The sequence below is a fragment of the Bactrocera dorsalis genome, chromosome 1 (assembly GCF_023373825.1).
Source record: "Bactrocera dorsalis isolate Fly_Bdor chromosome 1, ASM2337382v1, whole genome shotgun sequence".
Lineage (NCBI taxonomy): Eukaryota > Metazoa > Arthropoda > Insecta > Diptera > Tephritidae > Bactrocera > Bactrocera dorsalis.
In genome coordinates this window covers 96,923,734-96,950,621 of record NC_064303.1, presented here as the reverse complement: position 1 = coordinate 96,950,621, position 26,888 = coordinate 96,923,734, and the positions used below count along the sequence as shown (strand labels likewise).

The 26,888-nt window shown below is 37.2% G+C and overlaps 1 protein-coding gene across 1 annotated transcript in view; it reads left to right on the top strand.

The window, feature by feature from the left end:
- Positions 1 to 208: 208 nt before the first annotated feature.
- Positions 209 to 26,888, top strand: part of LOC105228773 (transient receptor potential-gamma protein) — a 32,367-nt gene continuing 5,687 nt past the window's right edge. The window contains exons 1-15 of the mRNA XM_049457266.1: positions 209 to 300; positions 10,084 to 10,123; positions 21,303 to 21,553; positions 21,927 to 22,057; positions 22,938 to 23,175; positions 23,240 to 23,382; positions 23,797 to 23,986; positions 24,082 to 24,264; positions 24,329 to 24,440; positions 24,521 to 24,643; positions 24,704 to 24,999; positions 25,076 to 25,344; positions 25,418 to 25,534; positions 25,607 to 25,802; positions 26,668 to 26,862. Coding sequence (XP_049313223.1) covers positions 21,945 to 22,057; positions 22,938 to 23,175; positions 23,240 to 23,382; positions 23,797 to 23,986; positions 24,082 to 24,264; positions 24,329 to 24,440; positions 24,521 to 24,643; positions 24,704 to 24,999; positions 25,076 to 25,344; positions 25,418 to 25,534; positions 25,607 to 25,802; positions 26,668 to 26,862 — 2,175 coding nt within the window. The 5' untranslated portion in view covers positions 209 to 300; positions 10,084 to 10,123; positions 21,303 to 21,553; positions 21,927 to 21,944. The remainder of the gene's footprint in view (positions 301 to 10,083; positions 10,124 to 21,302; positions 21,554 to 21,926; positions 22,058 to 22,937; positions 23,176 to 23,239; positions 23,383 to 23,796; positions 23,987 to 24,081; positions 24,265 to 24,328; positions 24,441 to 24,520; positions 24,644 to 24,703; positions 25,000 to 25,075; positions 25,345 to 25,417; positions 25,535 to 25,606; positions 25,803 to 26,667; positions 26,863 to 26,888) is intronic.

The window sequence follows — 26,888 nt, the reverse complement described above, 5'->3', positions numbered from 1 at the left end:
TGTAATATTTCGAGCGGCAAATTGCAAATGTAAATAATACATTAAGAAGATGCAATAAAATAGTGATTTTGTTAAAATAAAAAATAGTGCAAACTTTACAAAAATTAAAACTAAAAGTGAAGTGAAAACTTAAAAAAAAAAAATATAAATATATCTGCTAAGAGCTAAGCTTCTATGCAGTAATTTTTTGTAGTTCTACGATATATTTGCATTTATATTAGCGCCTTGCCAACTGCCGTGGAGGTCCTCCGACAGCAATCACGCTCAATAGCTGAACTTAAAAGAAAATCACAGCTCAAGGTAAATATTTTTGCAAATTTTTTTATGATAATTAATACAAAAAAGATTTATATACAAAAATATACCATGTCGAGATTACTTAGATTATTCAGATAGGTTTTAAGAAAGCATGTCTGTAAATGTTTTCTTAATGGTTCTGTTGGAAACAACGAACAATTTCTTCTTTTATTATTATGTTGTTATAGACCGCGTTCAGTGAATCACCAAATAATTACTGATTATTATAAATGTCAAAAATGTGCTTCATAAATTCAATGTTTTTAAGAAACTGAGCTAACATATTTGAGTGCAGTTTTTACAAAATAAATTTAAAAAATAAATAAAGAAATTATAGCCGAAAAGTCTTTTCGTATTCTGTCAATAGCTGTTGTTGATGTCATATTCGCTCGCTTCTTCTCGTTTTGAAATTTCTATTTACACTGATGGAATAATGTCTCTAGCGGAAAAATGGCAAAAAGTGGTTGACCAAAATGGTACAAATTTGTTTATTTATTTGTGAGTATAAATAAAAAAAAATAAGTTGCAGTTTGATTAGAAATACGAAAAGACTTTTTCGGCTGCCCAATATTATAAGCTAACTTGTAAAGTAATAGAAAAGGATATATTCAGTTATTTCGAAAATTTGGTGAAAGACCAAGACCATATCGCGAAATCTACTTAACCATTATGTTATGTATAGTATGTCAGTTTTTTTATACCCCGAACAGAGTACATATGTACATAGGCTGCTATATATATCTCTGACGTAGACAACACTAGTGTTGCCAGGTGCAATCTGACATTTCCATTGTCATTTTGTCATTTAATCGTGAATTGTTTTATTTACAGGGAATTAAAAAATTCATCTCGGCCAAAAAATGGAATTAACTCGTGAACATTTTCGTGCGATCATTTTTCACAACTTTCGACGTGGATTATCACGACAAGAGTGCATCGATGAACTAAAATCTTTGTATGGCTATGAAGCACCATCATATAGCACTGTGAAAAACTGTTACAACGAATTCAATCGTGGCCGACGCTCGCTCAAAGACGAATTCCGTGAAGGTCGTCCAAAAACAGCCGTTGTGCCAGAAAACATCGATGCCGTACGTGAACTGATAATGCAAGACCGTCATGTAACATACCTTCAGATAGAGGCATGCCTATGCATTTCTCCCACTAGCATACATTCGAAATTGCATGAACGCCTGGCCGTAAAAAAGGTTTGTTCTCGTTGGATCCCGCACAATTTGACAATCGCTCAAAAAAAGGCTCGTGTGGATTGGTGTAAAGAAATGCTGAAAAAATACGATCGCGGTGCTTCAAAAGACGTTTATAAGATCGTCACAGGTGACGAATCATGGATCTATGCGTATGAGCCCGAAACAAAACAGCAATCGACCGTATGGGTCTTCCAAGACGAGCCAAATCCAACGAAAAAAAAAACATTTTCGTTGATAAATATGCCTATCTTCATTATTAGGCCAGAAATATATATAGCAGCCCTCGTATATCTAGTTTTCCACAATGTTTAGTCATGTCTGTCTGTCTGTCCATCTGTATGTACACGAACTAGTCCCTCAGTTTTGAAGATATCGATCTAAAATTTTCATTCCAAAAAGCTAACCATTTGTCGACTCCACCGATGATGGATCACTATAGCCATATTATATCTGTCATACAAACTTAATGTTAAAAATCAAGTCTTAGTGTGAAACAAAATTTTCTTTGACAAGATATATTCACGAAATTAAAAAAAAATCCTTCAGAAAGCATAATTAAGTTATCTTTCAAAATGCTTTTAAGAAACATTTGCGTTCGAAGATCTTAAAGAAAAGCATAAATATTAAACACTTGATAAATAATACTTATTTTTAAAATATGGAATAAATTTCAACCAAATGTCTCAATTTCTTTATTTTTCGCACAAATTTGCATCCATCAAAATATATTAATTTCACTTTGCATATTTTTCATGGAATTTCATTAACCTATTTGCATTTCATGTGGGCGAGTACGCGTAAACGTCAAATTTCGTGAACGTCGAAACGGATGTGAAATGCACTCTCAATTACGTTTCTTAAAAATTAAATTTCTTTGGCTCTTTGCTTTAGCATTTTACGTGCAAAGCCGTGAAATGTTAACCTACTTTTTGGAAGTGGTTTTTACGCTTTCTTTGGTTTTTGCTAAAGCAGCACACAGCCATGCCTACACACATACGCCGTACACACACACACACTTGCAACTGAAATGTGCGCTGTAGAAGTAGTGGATTTGTTATAAGTTTTGTTATAGCGCCTACCCAACACACGCATCCATACAAGAATATATACACAAGCAGACATAATTTGTTGTCCAAAGGCTCGCCAGGCAACACCAACACCAGCATATGTTTCATTCTTATTTCGAAGCAATAAAACTACAAACAAGCATATCACAGACACACCTACACACAGCCCTTCCGTTAACTTGTTTCCATGTTTACGAGTTTTTGCCTATGTATGTATGTACTATAACTGTATGCATACATAAGCAAATTGCATTGAATGGAAGTGCAGTGCCCTCAGTACAATCGCAAGGACATCGACTGCCAAAGTGCATTTATATACTTTTGAATACACAAACACATATATACGCACACACATACACGTATGCATACAAATTAAGTGCTGCCAGCATTGCCGGCGCCGTTCACATCAACCGTTACGCACACACACTCAAAAACACATCAGCGTTGCCTCACCCACTCAGTTTCGCGCAATCACTCAACCAGCTTTTGCCATTTGCTTTAAGCCTTTGCGCTTTTAACTTTCATTGCAACAATTGTTACGTTTTATACCCAGGCATAACTTGCTGCAACTAAAGCAATTTGCTTTTATGTTGCTACTGATCATTTGCAAGTGCCGAAAATAGATGAGCTATTGCAGATTAATTGACTAAGCCATGTCTGTTCGTCTTTGTTTTTTTTTTAAGTAGGAAGCATAGAAATCCGGAGTGCGAAACTTTAATCCGCTAAATTTAACCTACACCCATCTCATGTGTCTCCCACGGGAGCACTGGACAAAGTATTACTTCATGGGAGAGAAGAAGTCTCCTCTATTGTACGGACTGACTGACACCTAATCTGTTGTAAATGTCTCAACCCTGTCATAATTAGAGCTGCGTCTTTCAGCTGCCATTTTACAGAGAACTCGCACATAAGTGCAGTCAAATTTTCCACCATAAGACTACCTCCAAGAATAGTTTTCAGCTTTTCCCTTATACTTGAAAACCGAGGGTAATGATAAAGTACGTGTTCAAAGTTTTCTATACACTCTGTACACGCCGGACAATATGGACTAAAGTCATGACGATATTTGTATAGATAGCTTCTAGAGCACCCAGGTCCCCATGTCCATATCTATGCACGAATGTATGTCCAGAAACAGTATGTCGGTACCCCGTCCTTTGGATGAAGTTTGCCATTAGAGGCACAAATCATTCAAATTCATTCAACGCAAATTTGCTTTATGCAAGTCCTTCCGTTGAAGACACTGAAGGTCATCGCCAGACTTGGTTACCAGCGACTTGTTTGTTTGCCACATAAAAAAAGTGGTTTATGGGAAAAAGATTGAATTGAAACATAGGCGTTAATTTTCACGTTAAGCTACTAATTTGAGTTAAATATTCAGATTATGAAGCTAAACTAACCATTATCTAGATTGAGACTTTATCGAAGTTTATAACTATATTTTCATACAAAAATCGTTTAATGCTGGCGTAACACTCACAGCCAATCTAGTGTTACGCATCTTTGTTTTATTAAATGATTATAGGTCCATTGAAGTTTTAAGTCTTTACTGCACGAGTCTCGAAAAGTGACTGATTACCAATTACCAACTGAAGACTTTCTCTCAACCTTATTGGATGTGTCATGCCTCCTTACTACTTTGACAACACGCTTCATTAGCAATATTTATAAGCAGTTCTGATCTAGCGCTAATATTTAAGTGATCCGAGGACCTTTTTATATCAATAAGAACATTTTTACCATCTTGGCTATAAATAAACTTTTTCCATGGAAATCCTTTATATAATTGCCCCATACGATATACTATACTGGGTTTTTTCTTCTTAAAAGCTCATCGTTCCATCGAATGCGATATTCGCCGTGGCCAACGCGCAAAGGACCATAAATCTTTCGCAGAACTTTTCTCTCGAAAACTCGCAACGTCGACTCATCCGTTGTTGAGATCGTCCAAGCCTCTGCACCATATAGCAGAACGGGAATTATGAGCGACTTATAGAGTTTGGTTTTTGTTCGTCGAGAGAGGACTTTGCTGGGTTTCCTCGGGTAAAAAACAATCTTTTTTCAACAATTTTTAGCCCGCTAACCTCTAGCGCACAAGTTCTCAAGGTTGTATCTTCGAAACTAATACTCGGATCAACTTGAAAATTTAGGATAATATTGTAGAGGTGTTGTAGAATTTAATAAGACAATAAAAAATTTTGAAACCCGTAAACCCATGTATCCTCCTAATGTTACTATTTTGAAATTTTAAGCAGCTCAAGCCGAACATGTGTAGCAATTGCTCTGTTGCGTGTGCACTTAGCGCTTCCTTACTTTCCTTTTTTATTGTTGTTGCATTTTGTGCAGCACAAAATAGTAACTTGTGTCAATGTGGTTCTCTTTACATTGTAATAAAATAGTTTATTTGTATTTGTAATGTAGTTTTTGATTTATTTGTAAGTGAAAGTTCAAAAAATCAAAGGAATATACGCCAACGAAGGACAATTACCGTTTACGAGCTATTTTTTATGGTATATATTATTATTATACTCGTACTCTTATAGTATACTTGCATTGGGCTCGCTGATATTATTCCTATACAAATAGAGTATTTATAAAGCAGCAAGATTTTGCTGGAGTTGTTAAAGTGTTCTGATGACCTAGTGTACTTCTTTCGTTAAAAAATATGTCGTCCACAAAAAATACTTGTACATATTCGACAAAAGCCCTAGATAAAGTGTTAAATTATATTTTCGTTCCTAAATCGGATTCGACCCAATTTCCGCCGCTAAATTTAAGCAATAGTAGTGCAGAGCTCGGCTTTGAAGTGCGTGCGATTTTCGAGCGCAGTTTTGACTTTTTTGTTGATATCGTTGGTGACAGATAGGCTGAAAAGTTTTGGTTTCGAGAAAAACATATTTTCTTGGCAACTTTCCATTTAAGCTGCCGTCGAGAGTACACTGTGGGTAGATTACCGTTTATTGTGATTTCCCTACTTTTCGATGAAATTTTTTCTAGTACAGACCAATCGTACAGAAAAAAATATTGTATCTCTGCGATTATCTCTTCATTGTCTTTACACTTATTTCCAGAGAGTATGTTTTTAAGGTATGAGGGTAGAAAAAAATCCATGTTAGCCAGCATAGATATAGAAAATAGGTTGGATGGAAAATCATTTAGTAGCTGAATGTATAATATCTTCTTCTTTATTGACGAAGACACTGCTGACGCGATTTTAGCCGAGCTTACAATAGCCTGTCAGTTAGAAAGACTTTTCGCTGTTTGGGGTCAATTGAAGATTCCAAGTGTAGTCAGGTTTTTATCCACCCGGTCTTTCTAACGGAGCGGAGGTCTTTCTCTTCCTTTGCTGCCCCGACAGGTACGGCATCAAACACTCACAGAACTGGAGTGTTTACATCAATTCGGATGACATGACCTAGCCAGCGTAGCCGCTGTCTCTTAATTCGCTGAATTCTATCAGTGTCGCGGTATATTGCCAATGCGCAAAGGACTATAAATCTTCCGCAAAACTTTTATCTCGAAAACTCGTAACGTCGACTCATCAGATGTCATCGTCTATGACTCTGAGCCACATAGCAGGACGGGGTTGATTAGTGACTTGTAGACTTTGGTCATTATTCGTCGATAGAGGTTTTCACTTCTCAATTTCCTATCTAATAGTATATAATATAGCACAGTCTCTTCCTTCTCTTCTTCCTCCGACCTACGGGCTTGTTGGAAATAGAGTGTGATCGCGTCGATTTTATTAATTCCTGGAAAAAAAAGTCGGTCAACATCGTGTTATGGTGCTCGCGATTGATGGCGACATCATTATTGCCTCAATTCGAAAGAAATAAGGCCCAATGATTCCGCCATACCACATTGGGCACCACACGATCAATTGTCATGTCTGGCAAGGACGGCTTGTTGTTGAAATTGTGTTTTCTGAACCTAAGGAGAATAGGACTTACCCAATAGCGACAATTTTATTTGTTGACGAAGTCATTAAGCTAGAAATGGGCCTCATCTGAGAAGACGATTTTTCGATGAATTCATAAACAAACATAGCCGCCACGAACTGTCAAAATCACGCCCTATTGGATCAAAATCTGCGATGTGCTAACCACATTTTAGACCACTTATTAGACTTTTGTTTGATGAGGACTATAAGTCTGAGGATAACTCGCTTTAAAAAGGCGCCAAAAACAATTATTTCTTTTTTGTTTTGGATAATTCAATTTCCGTTTTTTACTTTTCAGTTAATATTTCCACTTTTGAATTCATATTCCCACTATTGTTGATCTGAACTTTGACCTTATCCAAATTGAATACATTTTACTGTTATGATTAATTAAGTACTACAATTCACACAACAACAACAACAAGAAAAGTAAAAGTAGTCAACCCATTCACCTTTTGACTTTGGCAATTACACTTTTGCAACACTTTACCTCACGCCATTGTGTCCTTGCAGCTTCCTTCTGTTGGACGCATCCTCAACACAGTTCAACTAGCATTGACCCTCGCCGACATTTACGCGCTCACACTCTGAGTCTTTGACCAATTTTGTGTGTGTGGCACAAACGGTGAATGAAACATTGCACTTTGACTGACAGCAACTATGTATGTGTATGTGTCTGGGTGTGTGTATATCCTTTATATTGGTAGAGGCATGACATCCTCTATTTTTGTTTGCATATTTATTTTTTGCACTGTGTAAGTTTTTTGCTAAATGCAAGTGCACCCCAAGGACAGACAGTAAAGGATGCTGGGCCTAGTTGCATTTGCTTACATAACTTTATATATGATTGTATGTATATATCTGTGTATACTCTGTTGGAGCATAAAGCCAAGGTAATCGAGGTCGCCCAGTCAGTCGGCTATTCAGTTGAGTAGTGCGAAACTGTTGCGATTCATGAAGTGTGAATGCGCCTTGGCCAGTGTCGGAGTGTACTCGTCTGCGGAGCTGCCTTAGGCTATGTCGCCTCGCTATTTGACTGCGGACGACACCTGGCACATGTCAACATGCACGAGCTGCATCAGCAATATACAGCATACATAAATAAATATGGCATATGTGTTTTTGTGAAATCATTTCTGGCAAGGACGGCTTGTTTATGTTGCATATTGGGATTAACCGCAACACCAACAACAACTACAAAATGTTGATGAAATTGCTTTTGAAAACAAGAAAAACCTTAACTTCGGCTGCACCGAAGTCATAATACCTTACACAGATACTTCGGAGATTTACCTGTCATATTAATCTGTGCAAAATTTCAAGGAGATGTCTTCGTAAAAAAGTTTTCGATACAAGGGCTTGATATTAATGGGACATTTTGTATGTTTTAGTGGGTCGATCTGAATAATCGACTCACCTCATTACAGTGATCATTTATGGGTTACACGGTTGGGTTTTACAAACTTCGTGGAAAACTTAATACTAAAGGATGATCCCTACTTTTTTAAAGAAAAAACACAGAAACTTCAAATTTAATGGGGAATGTTTATTATCATTCGAAAGAACATTCTTTGGCATTTATTTTTTGAAGATTATCTCTTTCAAATGTTGGCCGCGGCTACGTCTCAGATGGTCCATCCGTTGAGTCGAATTTTCGATAAATCGTTCAAGCATTTCGACTGGTAACTGGCTGATGCTTTGATCCAAGTTCTGAATCAAATCGGGCTTGTCCGCCTAGATTTTAGACTTCACATATCCCTACAAGAAAAAGTCTAACTGTATGATAGCGCACGATTTTGTGTCCAAAAGATCGGCCTAAACCGTGAAACTGTCTCCTCACCGAAATGTTCTCTCAATAAATCCATTCATTAATGAGATGAATTGGAAATGGGCGCCGCCTTGTTGAAACCGAATGTATCCGAGATTACGAGCTTCAATTTCAAGTGTCTAATAGTCGGTTATCATGGTCGCCATTGACGATTACTTTTTCACCGGCATCATTTTTGAAGAAATATGGATCAATAATTCCACCGGTTCACAAACCACACCAAAGCGCTTTTTTTCTGGATGATATGGCAGCTCTAGAATCTCTTCAGGTTACTCTTCGTCCCAAATGAGTAGATTTTGCTGGTTTACATACCCATTGAGCCAGAAATGGGCCTCATCGCTGAACAAAATTTGACTCGGAAACGTCGGATTTTCTTGGAGCTTTTCAAAAGCCCATAGAGCGAAGCGATTTAGCTTGGGAAGGTCGAGCAGCTTCAGTTCTTGGACAAGCTGTATTTTGTATGCTCTCAATTTAAGATTTCGACGTAAAATGCGCCGAAAAAGTCGTTCCATATGTCAGTCCGAGTAGCTGATCACCCTTCATATACCCTGTTCGGGGTATAACTAAAGACAAGCCACTATAGAGACATTGCCTCGAGCGCTCCCTCACTCTGTCAGCCAGTTTTTAATGTTGCACGGCGAAACCGCCAGCTGCAGGCAGCGGATGTTAACGCGGATGCTGGCTGCTGTTGACCTTTGACCAAGGTGAATTATGCCTCAACAACAAAGCGTATGTGCTGTGGCACCTGTGGCTGAGGCAATGCCTGGCCTACTTTTTCTTCTCCATGAACCACGATACACCAACATACACACCTAACATGTACATAAGCACGCAATGTCGTTGAGATTCGCTGTTGCCGTGACGCGGCGAAATTGCATTGTGCGTTTTAGACACACTGCGTTGTGAACTCTACATATTGATACGAAATGCTGTTACATGAAGGTCATTTGTGTTTTAAATGCAATTTCAGTTGGCTCTAGCGACATAAATGTGTTAGACAGCATAGTAGTAGGCGAACTCGCGTGTCGCACATTTTGATAAATTATCTATGTTTGGGAAATGTTTCGCGATCACACACTTAAAAATCTTAATCTAACCTCGATTGGAGGTAAACTTAATTATCTCCTTGAAATTTGTTCAATAAACACAAATATGCAAGGTCGCGTGATGATATCCTTTGCGTTTGAGCTCGAACAAATATATATATATATATATATATAAATATGTTTTAATATATGCGAGAGCAAAAAATTATCATAAAGAACCGTTTTAAATAATTTCAATATCTTTCCCACATAACTTTAGACAACAGACGCGGCCAACTTTTGAAAAAGAAAATCTTCAAAAATGAATGCCAAAGAATGTTCTTTCGAATCATTAATTTTAAAATTTTTCTGTATTATTTCTTTAAAAAAGTAGGGAATCTTGAAATGGATTAGCCTTTATAAAAGCGTTTTAAGCTTTATCCACAGCTCAAACCGGTCAAGTTGGCACGGTACGAAAACAGCTATAACTTCGGAAATAATAGAATTTTAAAAAATCATTTTAGGTTGAGATTTTTAAATATTTAAACTATCGAAGTATGTGATTTTTTCGAATTTCAAGACTAGAATATCGTATTTCTTTATGGATTGCCCGGAGATACTACGCGATCTTACTTCTTCCTATCAACTAACCTCATTTTATTTTATTAATTTCTTTACACTAAGCATATTTTAATATCATTACTATCTTTTTTTACAGTTGTCTAAATGGAACGATGTCAAAACCAACGAAGAAGGCGGTAAGTTGAATTTATTTTTTTCACTTTCCTTATATATTATATTACTGAATAATAACAAGAGGTTTTGAGCGATATGAAAAAAAAATTTTTTTTCGGAAAAATTTTTTTTTTCATTTTTGAAAATGTGACATTTTTTTTAAATAAAAAAAAAAATAAAAAAAAAATCGCCCCACTCCGGGATTAGCAGGGATAGTTGTCAAATTAATTGAAGTTTTTTTTTTGAGAAAAATAAAAACCAAAAAAACAATAATGGCGAACTTCCAAAAAATGACGAAGAAACCGATTATTTTATATAATTGATGGTGTTAAATTTTTTTCGTGTATCATTTCGAAAAGTTCATTCAAAAACAAAAATCAAAAAAAAAATGGTCCCCAAAAGTCAATTTCTACAAAAGTTATGGCTATTTGAAAATAAAAAAACCAATTTTTTTGAAAAATTCATAACTTTTTTGAAGTTGGACAAAAAATTTTGAAAAAATTCTCAAAAATGTTTTTCAAAGGGTAGAAAGGGATGGATAAGTTTCAGCAAAATCTAAAGGGGTCGCGTTCAAAAGTGGTCGATTTTTGATTTGGAATACCCCATATACAGTCTGTCAAGTAAGAGCGTGGTCGACTTTACCAACAGTTATTGAAAGATTTCGCTTTAATTCCTTCGCGAACCGATAGAGGGAAGCTTTGTCCTTGATGCATTGTCAACAAAGGTTCAGTTCTCGTTGATCGTTTGAAAGATGTTAAACGTCATGAGTGCTAAGTACGCGTCGCACTACGAAGCTGTGTTCCTTTTCATCCACCCGAAAGGTCCCAAAATGTCGCAATCAGCGGCTGCTAAATATATGAGAAAGTCAAAGGTATTTGTACAGAAGTGGATACAGCGATATAAAGTGGCAAAGATGGTGGTAAAGATGAAAAAAAAATAATGAATCTGTTTTCGCGGAATCCTGCTTTAACACTGCGTCAAGGACAAGCAAAATTAATGGCAGAAGGTTTTGATATATCCTACGAAACTATCCGAACCCTTCTTCATACTCATGATCTGAAATGGCGCAACACAATGAAGAAGCCTCTGTTGACTGAGAAACTTGTGACAAAGCGGCTCGCTTGGGCGCATGAGAATATTGATAGAGATTTTGAAAATGTAATTTTTACTGATCAATGCTCTATATAAGCACGTTCTGTCTTCACGCAAGCCTGGTCAACTTCCACCAATAGGCTTGTTCAGTAGGCCGTAAAACATGGAATAAAGGTGCATCTTTGGGGCTGCTTCTCAAAGCAGGGATTCGGCACTTTGTACGTCTTTACTTGCAACCTAAATGATGAGAAAATTATAAAAATCTACAAAAAGGCTTTACTGCTATCTGCCAATCGATGGTTCATCAAAAAAATGAAGATTGGATTCTGCAGGAGGACAACGATCCTAAACACCGCAGCAAGCTCTGTACTCAGTGGAAAACTCAATCTGGCATCGTTACATTGGATTAGCCGCCGCAGTCGCCCGATGCAAACTCTATCGAAAATCTGTAGGCATACATATGTATATGTATGTATTAAACATAAGCTTCGTGGAAGACGCACATACACTTTGAAGCAGTTGTCTTACGAAATTCGTCGGATCTGGAGAACCTTGCCACTAGAATACGCCGTTAAATTAGTAGAAAGCATGCCTCGGAGATGCCAGGCATCGACGCCGGTGGTGACTGGACACATTATTGACCAAATTGCATCATGGCTTGTAATATGTACAGTGTAAATATTAAAGTTTCATAAAATATTTTTTTTTTATAAATTAACACGACCACGCTCTTACTTGACAGACTGTAAGTGATCAGGATGACGAGGCGGGACGAATTCCGGGTGACTGTCTCTCTGTCCGGCCGTCCCTCTGTCCGTTTTAAGGAAAAAATCAGATACCTTAATGAAACAATAGTAAAGGGCACCTGTGGGAAAAAAATTAAAAAAATGGGCGTGGCAATGAATGAATTTAATGTACATAACTCGTAAACCACCAAATCTACAATAGTCAAGTTCTCTTAGAACAATTTCTATGAGAACTCCTAGTGGCAGTGTGACAATAAATGAAATCGAATGAAAACCCACCCACTCATATACATACATTTAAAGTTGACCCATCTGGCAACGCTGTAACTTTTAACAGCGCTGACAAATCGGCTAATGTCATACCGCGTTAGAAGCGTCATTCGAAGACAATTTATACCATGGAACAGTACACTCCAAAAGAACGCGCTGAAATTGTTCAGCTTTATATTCAAAATAACTTTTCAATTGTGTTAACTCAACGTGCGTTTCGCAAAAAAAATAAAGTGAAAAGTGCTCCAGTTAAGAACACAATTAAGTCTTTATACGCAAAATTTGTGAACACCGGTAATCTCAGTAATGCCAGTCATGCATCCAGACAACGCACAAGACGTTCTGAAAATATCGAAGCTGTACGAGCCAGTATTGAGGAGACTCCATCGACATCGAGTTATCGCCGCTCTCAGGAATTAGACATCTCTCGCACCACTCTCCGACGCATAATTCATAAAGATTTGAAGATGTTTCCATATAAAATTCAAATGGCACAAAAACTAAACCCAGCTGATTATCCGCGACGCCTTAATTTTGGCAAATGGGCCATCGAAATGGCTGAAAACGAACTTGACTTTTGGCGAAAACTCATCATGTCAGACGAGGCACATTTCTCGTTGAATGGAGGCGTAAACAAGCAAAATTGCCGATTTTATGCCACCGAAAATCCTCAATTAATTGAAGAACAGCCTCTTTACGACCAAAAAGTAACAGTTTGGTGCGGTGTTTGCGCGAATATGATCATCGGACCGTATTTTTTCGAAGACGATGATGGAGCCACGACAACAGTCAATGGTGAGCGTTATCGAGCCATGATAACGGATTTTGTGATACCCATTATTCGCGAAAATGACATGGATAACTTCTGGTTTCAACAGGACGGGGCTACATGCCATACAGCTCGACCAACAATCAATCTTATTGCGACCATTTTTTCCCCGGGCGATTGATATCGAAAAATGGTGATGTTGACTGCCACCGAGATCACCAGATTGACGCCACCAGACTTTTATTTGTGGGGTTATTTGAAATCCAAGGTATACGCTAATAAGCCAAAGACCTTAGCTCAACTGAAAGCCAACATTCGACGTGAAACAGCCGCCATATCATCCGAAACATTGGCCAAAGTCATGGAAAATGGCGAAAAACAAAAAGAGTGCATTTAGCTGTCAAAGCTAAAGGTGCCCATTTACGCGATCTAATTTTTAAATATTAGCTGAAACAAATCCCCTTGGACCAAAATAAATTATTTTTGAAATGAACAAAAAACATTGTTTTTCTTTTGTTCTTTTTTTTTAGAAACAAATGGGTCAACTTTAAATGGCCTACCCTGTATAATGGTTTTGTTAAAAAATACTAAAAGTGCTTTAAATCAATAACCAAACGTCTGAGAAAATAAGTTTTGCACCCTTAAGAGGGGTTTTTAGGTGCCGAGGTCAAAATTTAAGAATGGGCGTGGCACGGCCCACATTTCGGAGAAAAAACATACCTCTAGACCTACTAGACCAATTTCCATTAAATTTGGCACATAATATTATTTTGGCGTTTTAATATTTAATTGCTTAAATGGGCGAATCGGACTACAACCATAAACTTCTCATAAAGCACAACTTAAATTCTAAAATCAAACACCAATCAATATATTTCAAAAATTGTCATAATGGGACCATAACTGTTCAAGATTCCACGTACCCAATATGTAGACCCCAGTGCTTTCGGGAAAACTTTTCTTAGATAAAAAATATTTCTTTTGGTAAAATGGGTTTAATCGTCATACTCTCCACAGCCCCCATATGCCTAACATACGGCTTTTCGAACTTCCAGGTGGTTTTTTCACTTGACAGTACACAAATCAAGCACCAATCAAATATTCGGACAAAACATTGCACAAATAGCGCTTTTAAGATAACCCAGCTGGATTATAAAAATTGTCAAAATCGAACTATAACTGTCCAAGCATCCACGTACCTAATATGTGGACCCCAGTGCGTTTGGCTGGATTTTTGCCAAAAATATCTGTCCATCTGTGAAATATGTTATTGAAATTCGGGGAAAATGTTTCTTTGATAAAAATATACTCTAGCGTTAAAAATGGGTTGAATCGGGTCAATACTCCCCACAGCTCCCATATGCCTAACATACAGCTTTTCGAACTTCCAGGTGACTTTATACTATATACATATATAATATATGTATGTATATCCGCCAATGTGGGAATTATTTTAATAAAATTGAGGGAGTTTATTTTTTAAAAAACAGTTAATCTTTGCACCTAAAATAGATAAAATCAGGTGAAAACTAGTCTAGACTCCATATAACTAATAAACCATATGCACCTTAAGGTGTTTCCCTGGTTCCCCTTTCCCTTTTCGGTTATACCCAAACTTAGCCGTTCCTTACTTGTTTTATTTGACTTTGTCAGCTCCTGAGTTTGGAGTTGAAGACTCTCAATTATTATATTCCATAGAAATTTTTAACATATACATATAACGTGGAAGGGGTATCTTACACGGTTCCAACCTTATATATGATCAAAAAGAAAAATATATATTTTTAAGCGATTATTTTGTGGGAACCTAGAAAATCTAGGATTCGCTAACTATAAAACAAAGCGACTCCTCTCAGAAAAATAATACCCACTTCCGTTTAATTTTTTTTTCAAATATAGACGCTGATATTTGTTTCAGTATTCAATAATTAAAATGTATTGAAAAATAAATTAAAATGTTACTCATACGCCACACCTGCTCCCACACGTCTGCATGGAATTAATTGGTTGCAATCTGTGTGGCGATATTTATTGTTTGAAATTGTGCGAAAATCACGTACCAAATGAATTATTTTATTCGAAATGACAGACACAAAGCCAATAATATCAATGAAATGAAATCATCAGCATTTGTGGATAAATCGTCAGGAATTCTAATAAAAATTGCTTTTAAAGAAAAAATTAAAAAAAAAATGTTTCTGAACGAAAATAATTTTTTTTTAAATATCGCCTCGACTAGCCATAAAATTGAAAGTAAACAATTTAAACTTATTGAAGCTGTATTCAAAGGGGAAAGAGGACGTTATGGAAAGTGTGCTAATATATATAAAAATTCAAAAGATTGGAAAAAAGTAAAGAAAAGAAAATTTGAAATGGGATTTATTGCATTTGTGCATATGCACTTATATACGCTTTTGTGTGGCTGTGTGCTAATGAGCTTCTGCGCTAAAACACGTAGCTGGAATTAATTCGCTTGCAAAGCTAGAAAGTATGCCAGAAAGCACGTGAGGATTTGGAGGGATTGCAGTTGCTACATTGGCATGCAGCGCATGTTTTCAGGTCAATCAATAACGCAAATATGCTATTACAAATCGGTAGCATAAATGCATGCGCACACATACACACGCATACGGAAAAGTAATTGTTAGTATTCCTGTTGTGTACGAGCCAACACTTGTGTTTCTACTGCATTGTTCGACTCCTTGCTTTGTTTTTTTACACACACACACATATATACTAAAAACACTAACAATGAAATTATCGATCGAAGCCGCAACGAGAAGCCAGTCTTTCCTTCACACATACAAATGTGCAATATACTTGTATACTGTTTTTTTTCATCATTTCATTCACCTAGTTGCCAACAAATCCAGCGACCGACTAGCGCGCGACCTGCCTCAACCGTTTGCCATGTGTCGTAAGTAACGGCACGGACGGTTAAAGTGGATTTGAACTCGGCTCGACACGATACGACCGATACCTCGCGCTTGAAGGTGCTACGCTCGTTGAGTTCAATGCACCCGTCAGGGGCCAGCGAAATAGTAAATTACTTATAAATATTGCACGAGATGGTTGCGTGCAGGCGTGTACTTCACCCTAGTTCATCATTGGTTTAGTAGGTTCAAAATGGGGTGTGGGTATAGGTGCCGTAATTGCTGGGGTATTTGTAACAGTTTATTCATACAAAAATATATTTAGTATTTTGACTGCAACTAACTACAGTTATTGAGCTATTTAAAGCTGAAATACTCTCACCTCTCACTTTCACGCACGTATATTTTCATTTAATTTGTTGCTATAATTAGTTGAACTGTAAGCATTCATTAAAATTAGCATTCATTAATATCTTCAAACGAGGTGTGACCCAATTTTCGTTGAATAAGCCAATATGTAAATACATATAATAAATGTATGTGATGCGTACCCGAGTGGGATATGGTTACTAAAAATCATGATTAGCTCATCCTCAAAGCAATTGGGTGGTAAGGATTCGCTAAGTTATCGTCGACTGGGTCGAACCAAAGAAGAGGGGTGTCAGATGAATGGGATTGATGGGCATGCAAAGGGGTGGCCAGTGTCATGCGGAGACTCATTTCACCGAAACTTCTGTTTTCTGCAGATCTGTAGAGTAGATTTCGATTTTAGCGATATCGAATGAGAACATTATTAGACTCAAATTTCTACCCGGAGAGGCTTTTTCGAGCTTAAAAGCAAAAATTGTTTAGGATATATAAATCTAGAGTATACAGTTGATGAAGCTGCAGTCCATAACCCAATTTAACCATTTTCGGCCGATGGAATGGAGAAGATTTGAGCCGGTGCAATGTAATGGTTGAAAAGCGGGTTTTTCTACGCCAAATATTTTTCTAATTAGCTTAATAATTTTATTTAGTAAATCTCTCTGACCGTTTTGTCTTTTTCCTAGAAGTTGATTTAGGTCTCACCTTAACCCTGGACGTGCTTTGTTAGTCGATTCGACTAACAATCATTGTGTTTTACAAACAGGGGCAAAATAACAATGCCCATCCAGGGTTAATAATCTTAGAAAATAGTAACTTTTCCGCCCAATAGAACAGTCTTAGCCTTTTTCGAAAAAGGTTCACAGATTCAATCCACTGTTTCTACTGTTCCTTGAGCCTTGATATGTACTAGTGTATCCATGTTTCAGAAGTCGAGTATGGTCCCACCTAAATAATCTCAGAAAACGGTAGCCTTTCCGTCCAATAGGACAGTCTTCGCCTTCTTCGGAGAAGGTTCACCTGTTCAATTTACTGTTCTACTGTTCCTTCAATCCTGTTATGTACCAGTGGATCCATATTTCAGAAGTTGATTAAGGTCCCACCTTAATAATCTTTGACAACGGTAGCCTTTCCGCCCAATAAGACAGTGTTCGCTTCCTTCGAAGAAGGCTCACCAATTCAATCCACTGTTTCTACTGTTCCTTGAGCTCTGGTGTTTACCAGTGGATCCATTTTTCAGTGTGAACTGGTCACAGTAGTTTTAGCCCCTGATTAAGTATAATTCGAAGGTTTTTCTGTCGTTTTGTGGTCGTTAATGAAACATAAATAAACTCCCGCCTGTGTCAATGGGCGCTTCAGAAATTAGTTGAAAAATATAAAGCCAAAATTCGATGGCTACCTCAGCCGAGGTTTATAACAAGTGTTGGCATGCTTTGTATTCCATCCTCCTTTGACGACGTTAGTATGTTTAAATACAAAAACGTAGATTTTTTGTCTGTTCGTGTATATTTTGATCAAACTATTAATATCATCAATATTAAAACTATGGAATAAGTAGTTGGTAACAATTGACAAGAATCCACCGTGGATCCGACCCAAATCACTTTCAAGGTTATGCCGAAAATCATGAAGAAAAAGATGAAGAGTGCGTGCGCAAATTTCTTCTTAGCCGCGGAGGTCTAATTATTATATCTTAAGTTAGCAAATTCAGGTTTAGATTTTATTTTCTACATTATTTTTCCCCCCTTCTACTTCTCCTTTTTTCCTCAACAACAATCATTAATCTTCTTCAGCCTTTTCCTGCGTTCAAAACACTCTTCCACACACATCCATATAAACCTATGTGTAAATCGAATGTTTTCCTCTCCTTTTTACACATATTCGTTTCGAACGCATTAAAAAATATTAAAGTCAAAGGTCATTTTTGCATTGTGCCGCATTTATCGAGTAACCAACTCAATGCCATTTCAAATTAAATGCCAAAAACTGACACACTTTCCACACATAACGAACGGTAACACACCACAAGAATGCAACAATTGACCCAGATTTTCAAACTTTCGCCATGTTGGGGTGCATTGACGATAGTGCAATGGCAAAACATAAACAATCCTTCTTACTCACACATGCATTCATACATACACATGTATACATATAGGTTTGAGTATACTTTGACTATGTCGTTGTTGTTATTGACTGTCGATGTGATAGGCAAGTGCGCAAAGCACAAGCACATACTGCGACTTTTCGACCGTTAATCCTAGTATTCTGTTGGTTTGTTGACAACTGTGTGGTTATAGGCTTCCAAAGAGACATAAGAACACGTGCACTTACATACGTCTCAACTAATTCAATGTTTAATAATATATTAATTAATATTTATATTTACATAATTTTGTAGAATCAAAACAAATATGTTTTGCACTGAAATTCAGAAATCGTCAAGGTGACCCATATTCATAGGCATAGTTCAAGCTGATTGAAGATTTGTATCCTTGTTATCTAGTAGAGTTCTTGGTATTGTTTTGGCATTTTATTGGTGTTATTACAATATTGATATATCGTACGAAAAGTGGCTTGTTTTGGAAGATTTTCAATGTCAAATTGTTATTATATTTTTATGTTTTAAATTAAATATTAAAACAGGTGATTCAGTAGAAGTTTTTCAATAGCCTTTTCTTGACAGATCACGCGTGAATCGTGTCAAGCAGTCTTGTTATTTTTGTTCAGTATTGTTTGGCATTTCATCATGGAGAGACTTACGCCTGAACAACATTGATAAATCGCTCGTGATACGAAAATTCACGTTCTGTAACGAATGTGTTTCGCGCGCTTCGCTCAACTTATAGTCAACATAATTGGCCTACTGAGCATACTATCAGCAACACCATGAATTGGATGATATTCGACCGGATAAGCCAGGTCCAGCACGTAGTGTAGAAAGTGTAGCAGCCGCAGCTGAGAGTCTAGACGAAGACCGTGGAGATTCGATTCGGCGCCGTTCGTAGCAACTCAGACTGACGTATGGAACGACGCGACCTCTACTTCGAGATCTTTTGAATATAGAAGCGTGCTTGTGAGCTGACTTCCTCGACACTTCTCCCTTACCTTCGTTTCGTTTCGGTTTATGGGCTCTTGAAAAGTTCCAAGAAGATCCGACGTTTTCGAGCCAAATTTTGTTCAGCCATGAGGCCCTTTTCTAGCTCAATGGGTATATAAACAAGCAAAATTGCCACATTTGGAATGAAAAGCAACCTAAACAGATTCAAGAGCTACCATTTCTTCCAGAAAAAACAACGTTTTGGAGTAGTTTGTGGGCTGGTGGAAGAATCGGTCCATATTTCTTCAAAAATGATGCCGGTGGAACGTAACCGTCAATGACGACGGTTATCGCGCCATGATTACTGATTATTTGATGCTTGAAATTGAAGGTCGTAGCCTCGATGACAACAATACGGCGCTACTTCCCGCACATCGCATCAATCAACGGATTTATTGTGAGAATACTTCGATAAGCAAGAAAGTTCACGTTTTGGGTCGATTGGCCACCAAGGTCATGTGATATCACATCGTTCCAATTTTTCCTGTGGGGATATGTAAAGTCTAAATTCTATGCGGACAATCCCGCCTCGAATCAGTCCTTGGAACAAAACATCATTTTCACTCGAAATGCTTGAACGATTTATTTAAAATTGGACTCAACTGATGGACCATCTGAGACTTAGCCGCGGCCAACATTTGAAAGAGATAATTTTCAAAAAATAAATGCCAAAGAATGTTCTTTCGAATGATAATAAACATTCCCCAATAAATTTGAAGTTTCTGTGTTTTTTCTTTAAAAAGTAGGGACCTTCGAAATGGATCACTTTTTATTTAATATTATTTGATTTATTATTTAAATATTTTATCATTATTATTTGAACTCTTTTTATTAAATAATTAAATTTAATATTAATTTTCCTGTTCTTTTCAATTATCTTTTGAAAGCACTTTTGCTTTAACCTCACTTTTTATTATTTATACCGTCTCTATTTCAACAGATGCCCACAAATATGTTAAAATACAATATGGCTATATCAGCGTATATATAAAGTGTCTAACTTAAGCAGACAGCTTTAAAATTTGTATAACTGTTCTGGTAAAGTACACAAATTATTAATCTTATATCATAAGCTCTAACTCTCTCTAAGTAAATTTGAACGTATTACTAATATTATTCCTCGAAAGTATTAGTATTTATTTAAATTAAAGGAACGCTTTCGTGTAAATTAATATTTAATAAGCTTCGTAAACCAATACTAATCTGTGTGGTCATACTCCTCGATTATTGGAGCTCCCTCCATGTAGTCTTCAATTTTTAATTCGCCAGACTAGCGAGTATAGATCACTTTTGCTCCTTTGCGATACCAGATGGAATTCAGTTATAAGGTCCATGAGCACCTATTAAGTTTTAATAATCATCATCGTTCCATCGACTACGGTATTCGGCCTTGCCAATGCGCAAAGGACCACAAATCATCCGCAGAACCTTTTTCTCGAAAGCTCGTAACGCCGACTCATTAGGTAATGTCATCGTAGCACCTGTTGGCAAGAGCTGAAAAACACTGAAAAAATACAGCTTTGAACTCCAACGAAGCAACCCGCCTAATAGCAAGTGCTACTTGCTACCAAAATTCTGCCGAGTTGACAGTCGCGGTCGACATTTAAAAAATTCGGGTCCGGTCCGGTTAAGTAGACCAGACTGTCGTAGGAACGGTCCAAGTACTTATCGCATCATCCGCTCGCCGTATACTTTCTTTCGGTGAGAACGGGTTTCAGCGTTTCAAGATCCAAAAGTATCTTCTAATCTGCTAGCATTAACCTTAATAATATTCAAAGCAGTCTTTTTCTCATGGTACAACATTACGTCAGTGCTACCGACAGAACTTTAAGAAGTACGTAGTCTTCCTTGAAAAAAATAATACTCAAGCCAAAAGGTTGTAACAAATATGTATTTGATAGCATACTAATTGAATTTAAAAAATTTATAAAAAGCATTAATGATAATAAATTTATATTTGATTTCCTATTATTTTTTTATCTGCAGACGAAGGAAAAAAGTTGCATTTTGTGAGTCCGGCGCGTAGAAAATCAGTGCTGGCGCCGATTTTGAGTAAAATAAAGAATGGTACCGATGCATTGGATGCTGAGAAAAAGGGTAACGGTGGTATTGGCGGCCTCGGCGGTACAGGTGGTGGCGGTAGTGGGGGCAATAACGGGATTGGCGGCCTTTTGAGTAGTGGCAACAGTGATAACAGTCATGTGACCATACCAATTGAACCGGCTAAAAAGGTCAAGGTGAGTGTGTGCGTGAATTTATTTACGTAAATAAATATATACATACTTTACATATGTTATATATAAAAAGTCCATATACATTAGTATGAACATATGTATATGGAGAATTAAATGAGCACATGTGTCTAACAAGCGCCGAAGCACGTGCAAAGTCGTGCTAAATGCAATATCAAACAAATGTCAAACATTAAAAGTAAACAAACATGCACATGGAGTACATACTTATGTAGACATATTGGCATATGCATATACATATGTACTGTTATTTATGTGTAAACATATGCGCTGGCTTGTTGTTTGTTTTTAATAATTTGCAAGCGCATTTGGCCTTGAGTTTATGATTTGAGTATAAAATGATGGCAATATTTCACAGCGTCATAGCATACACGGCATGATGGAGGAGGAGAACATTGTGCGGCCACATCAGGAGATCCGTCAGTTAACCTTGGAGGAGAAGAAGTTTCTGCTGGCGGTGGAGCGCGGCGACATGGCAGGAACACGAAGGTAAGTCGGTTAATTCGATATACATACATACATATGTATAATCGAGTATAGAAACAAATGCAATATATTTGGAAAAATGTATGTACATATGCGTATATAATGACCATTTATAGTAGGGTGAGCCACAAGAAATCTAATATCGAAATTATATAATATGTTGAAATAATTTATATACATATACTAAAAAATATCCCTGCTCAAAAAAAAAATAAATTAAAATTTTAATTGTGTTTTCACTTTTCAAAGCTTTTAAATTTCAGAGTTTTTTTTTAATCAAAAAAAAAATTACCCCGATAAAGAGTGTTTATAAATTTGGTATTTGATACTCTACAAGAATTAAACATTTTCATCTTAAAATCAAGCCAAATGGCAAACCGCATATAATTATAGCCCAATACATTAGGGTGATCAAAAAAAATTAGGATGATTGATTAATTATTTATATTTTGAATTTTTTCGCTTTTCAAAGCATATAATTATAGCCCCATACATTAGGGTGATCAAAAAAAATAAGGATAATTGATTAATTGCGTATATTTTGAAAATTTTTCGCTTTTCGAAGCTTTTAAATATACAAATTCAGAATTTAAAAAAAAATTCCCTGAATTGAAAAAATTTCTCCGATGAACATTTTTTAGTAAATTTTATGCTTCACAACTACCCGCACTCTAAAAGCTTTTTCTAAGCAGTTCATAAATCGTGGTATTTTTAATGAAGATTCTGACATGTAAATGGGATATTTCAAATGCCCACCGGCACCTTTAAAATTTAAGCTATAAATTTAGCCAAGATTTCAGGGTTATTTGTTTTTTTTTTCACCCACCCTATACATTTTTACTTTACTTTACAAAAATTCTCACATACTCTTTTTCGGCTTTAGAATGCTCCAAAAAGCCCAGGATACCGATTACATCAATGTAAATTGTGTCGATCCTTTGGGACGCACTGCCCTACTCATGGCTATCGACAATGAGAATTTGGAAATGGTCGAATTGCTCATCAGCTATAATGTTGATACGAAGGATGCGCTTTTGCACTCTATTTCAGAGGAGTTTGTGGAGGCTGTGGAGGTGCTTTTGGATCATGAGAATGTCAGCTTTCACACGGAGGGCAATCATGCAAGTCCTTTTGTGATAATTTAGTAGTTACAAATATATTTATACCCACAATTTCTGCTTGTAGAGCTGGGAATCCCAATCGGAGGATACTTCAACATTTACACCCGATATAACGCCACTTATTTTGGCCGCACATCGTGATAACTACGAGATAATCAAAATTTTACTAGATCGTGGAGCTGTACTGCCAATGCCGCATGATGTAAGGTGTGTATAAACTACATGCACAGTATCTAAGTTAAGCAGGGTAGACCGAAGTTATCCTATCAGACAAATGAGTTAACATTGGTAGTCATTAATAGCGGAACTCGTTCGTCCATCTTTCTGAAACTAGAGCAAAATGACAACAACTTGTTTCGTTTCCATGAGAGTCGGGTCAACATTACCGGAACGCCCCCGGATTTGTTTTTAGGGATTTTTTTGTACTTGGCGCATGAGAAGTCCTTCAAAGCCGCGGATGAGAGGCCCCCCTTTTGATGACAACCCGGATCAATTCAGGATCGGATAAATGGATCGCCCTTTATATAATATTACAATTCCTTAACTTCAATTTCTTTATTTTCATTAGAAATAATTCCTATAGCCATTCAGAATTTTAATGCACTCGAAACTGCCTTACAGATGCGGCTGCGACGAATGTGTTCAATCACGCCAAGAAGATTCACTGCGACACTCACGTTCTCGCATTAACGCTTACCGTTCGCTGGCTAGTCCCAGCCTAATAGCATTGTCATCGAAGGATCCTATTTTAACTGCATTTGAATTGTCATGGGAATTGAGACGTTTAAGTTTCCTCGAACATGAATTTAAGGTAAATACTTCAGAAGATGATAATACAACAAATTTACAGAAAAATATTTGCAAGAATCTATCGTGAGCATGAGCTTCACCTCCTTGATATTTCAGAATGAATATCAGGAATTGCGTAAACAATGCCAAGACTTCGCCACCGCTTTGCTCGATCACACACGCACCTCACACGAATTGGAAATCCTACTAAATCACGATCCCACCGGACCAATCTATGAACATGGCGAGCGTATGCATTTAAACCGCTTGAAATTGGCAATCAAATTGCGACAGAAAAAGGTGCGTATTGGCAGTCTCACATAATGTTTTCGTTTTACTTAATATTATTTAACGTCCGATGTAGTTTGTGGCACACTCGAATGTGCAACAGCTCTTGGCGAGCATTTGGTATGAGGGTCTGCCAGGATTTCGACGCAAGAATATGGCACTGCAGGCATTGGATATCATAAGAATCGGTACGTAGTAATTTCTGGGTTACACTGAACCTCGGTTTTTGAACCAGTTTTTTTTTAACCCTTCTCTTACATCATTGCAGGTATAATGTTTCCGATTTTCTCATTGGCTTACATTTTGGCACCATATTCCAGTATTGGACAGACAATGCGCAAACCATTCATAAAATTCATATGCCATAGTGCCTCCTACTTTACATTTCTCTGTAAGTACTATCAAAATAAGCCAGGACAAATTGTATTAAAGTATTCTCTATTTAATACAGTTCTGCTGATGCTCGCTTCACAGCGCATTGAGACATTTATTGGTGGCTGGTTTTGGAGTGATTCGCAAAACATAATCGCTGAGGTGGAAGAAGTGCCGACAAAACGTGGCGCAAAACCGACTTTTATCGAGTGGCTGATACTGGCATGGGTTTCCGGTCTCATTTGGAGCGAAGTGAAGCAGCTGTGGGATGTTGGCCTACAAGAATATCTCAACGATATGTGGAATGTTATCGATTTCGTAACGAATTCACTTTATGTAGCCACAGTTGCTTTGCGCGTGGTGTCTTTCTTTCAGGTTGTTGTTGCCTTTATTTCTATTTGTGCCTTATTTCTTATAAATCGTACATTTTTACACTCCCGTTCCCATACAGGTGCAAAAAGAAATGATCATTAATCCGAATGCCACTGATTTGCCGCGTGAGCGTTGGGACACCTGGGATCCAATGCTCATCTCGGAAGGCCTCTTTAGTGCGGCAAACATTTTCAGTAGCCTCAAATTGGTATACATCTTTTCGGTGAATCCACATTTGGGACCACTGCAAGTGTCCCTGTCGCGTATGGTTATGGATATCATGAAGTTTTTCTTTTTGTACGTGCTCGTGCTATTCGCTTTTGGCAGTGGCTTAAACCAGCTGTTGTGGTAAGTGTTCACACTAAACATAAGCTTATTATTGTTATTTATTATCATGCAAAAACAACTTGTTTTTTTACAGGTATTATGCCGATTTGGAAAAGAAACGTTGTCCGGAAGTGTCGCCCTCAAATGTGCTCATCACCATGAACGGCACCACGGATGCAAACGCTTGCATTGTTTGGCGTCGTTTTTCAAAGTATAATGAATTTGGTATTCGCAAGAGATTTTCAGTAAAATAATACTTTATGTGTTTATCTTATCGTTTCAGTCTTTTCGAGACCACTCAAACTCTCTTCTGGGCCGTTTTTGGTTTAATCGATTTGGATAGTTTTGAGTTGGACGGTATTAAGATTTTCACGCGCTTTTGGGGTATGCTGATGTTCGGCACATACTCGGTTATAAACATAGTGGTGTTGCTGAATTTGCTCATCGCAATGATGAATCATTCGTATCAACTAATCTCGGTAAGTTTTTCGGAAGTTTGCTTATTAAATCTGTCAGCAAGGAACAAGCTTGTGAGACTTAGAACAATAATTATTTAATTAAAGAGTAGAAAGCCACGGAAGTCGGTAGTCGATTTAGCCATTTCGTCTATCTGCATATATGCGAACTAATCCCGCAGTTTTTTGATATATTTTTCCAAAATTTTGCGCAGACTCTTTTCATTCCAAGAAACTTGTGGGACACTTTTTTATTTGAAGGGATATCTTCACAAAATTTGGCAGTAATTATTTTTCAAGGTAACGGCACAACCTCCGAAGAAATTGTACAGATCGGACCATTATAGCATATAGCTGCCATACAAAGTGAACAATCGCAATCAGGTCCTTGTATGGGAAACTTTTTTATTTGAAGAGATATCTTCACGAAATTTTGCATGGATTATTTTTCAAAGCCACGGCATAACCTCCTAAGAAATTGTTCAGATCCGCCCACTATAGCATATAGCTGTCATACGAACTGAACGATCGTAATCAAGTCCTTGTATGGGAAACTTTTTTATTTGAAGAGATATCTTTACGAAATTTTGCTGGGATTATTTTCCAATACAACCACATAGTCACCGAAGAAATTGTTCAGATCGAAGCACTATAGCATATAGCTGCCATACAAACTGACCGATCGCAACCCAGTCCTAGTATGGACAACTTTTTTATTTGAAGAGATATATTCACAAAATTTCGCCCGGATTATTTTCCAATACAACGAAACAATCACTGAAGAAATTCTTCCGATCAGACCACTATAGCATATTGCTGCCATACAAACTGTCCGAAGTCACCCGAAGCTCACTTTTTTCTGGTTGACAATTTCTTTTACAAATTATAGGAACGCGCTGATGTCGAGTGGAAATTCGCACGTTCTAAATTATGGATAAGTTATTTTGAGGAAGGTGGTACCTGTCCACCGCCATTTAATATTATACCGACACCGAAATCCATATGGTATGTGTTCAAGTGGGTGCGTAGGGTGTTCTGCAGTGGATCGTCAGCGGCCAGACGAGAGCATCTGAAGACAATAAGAGTAAGAACAAGATAAAGACCACGATT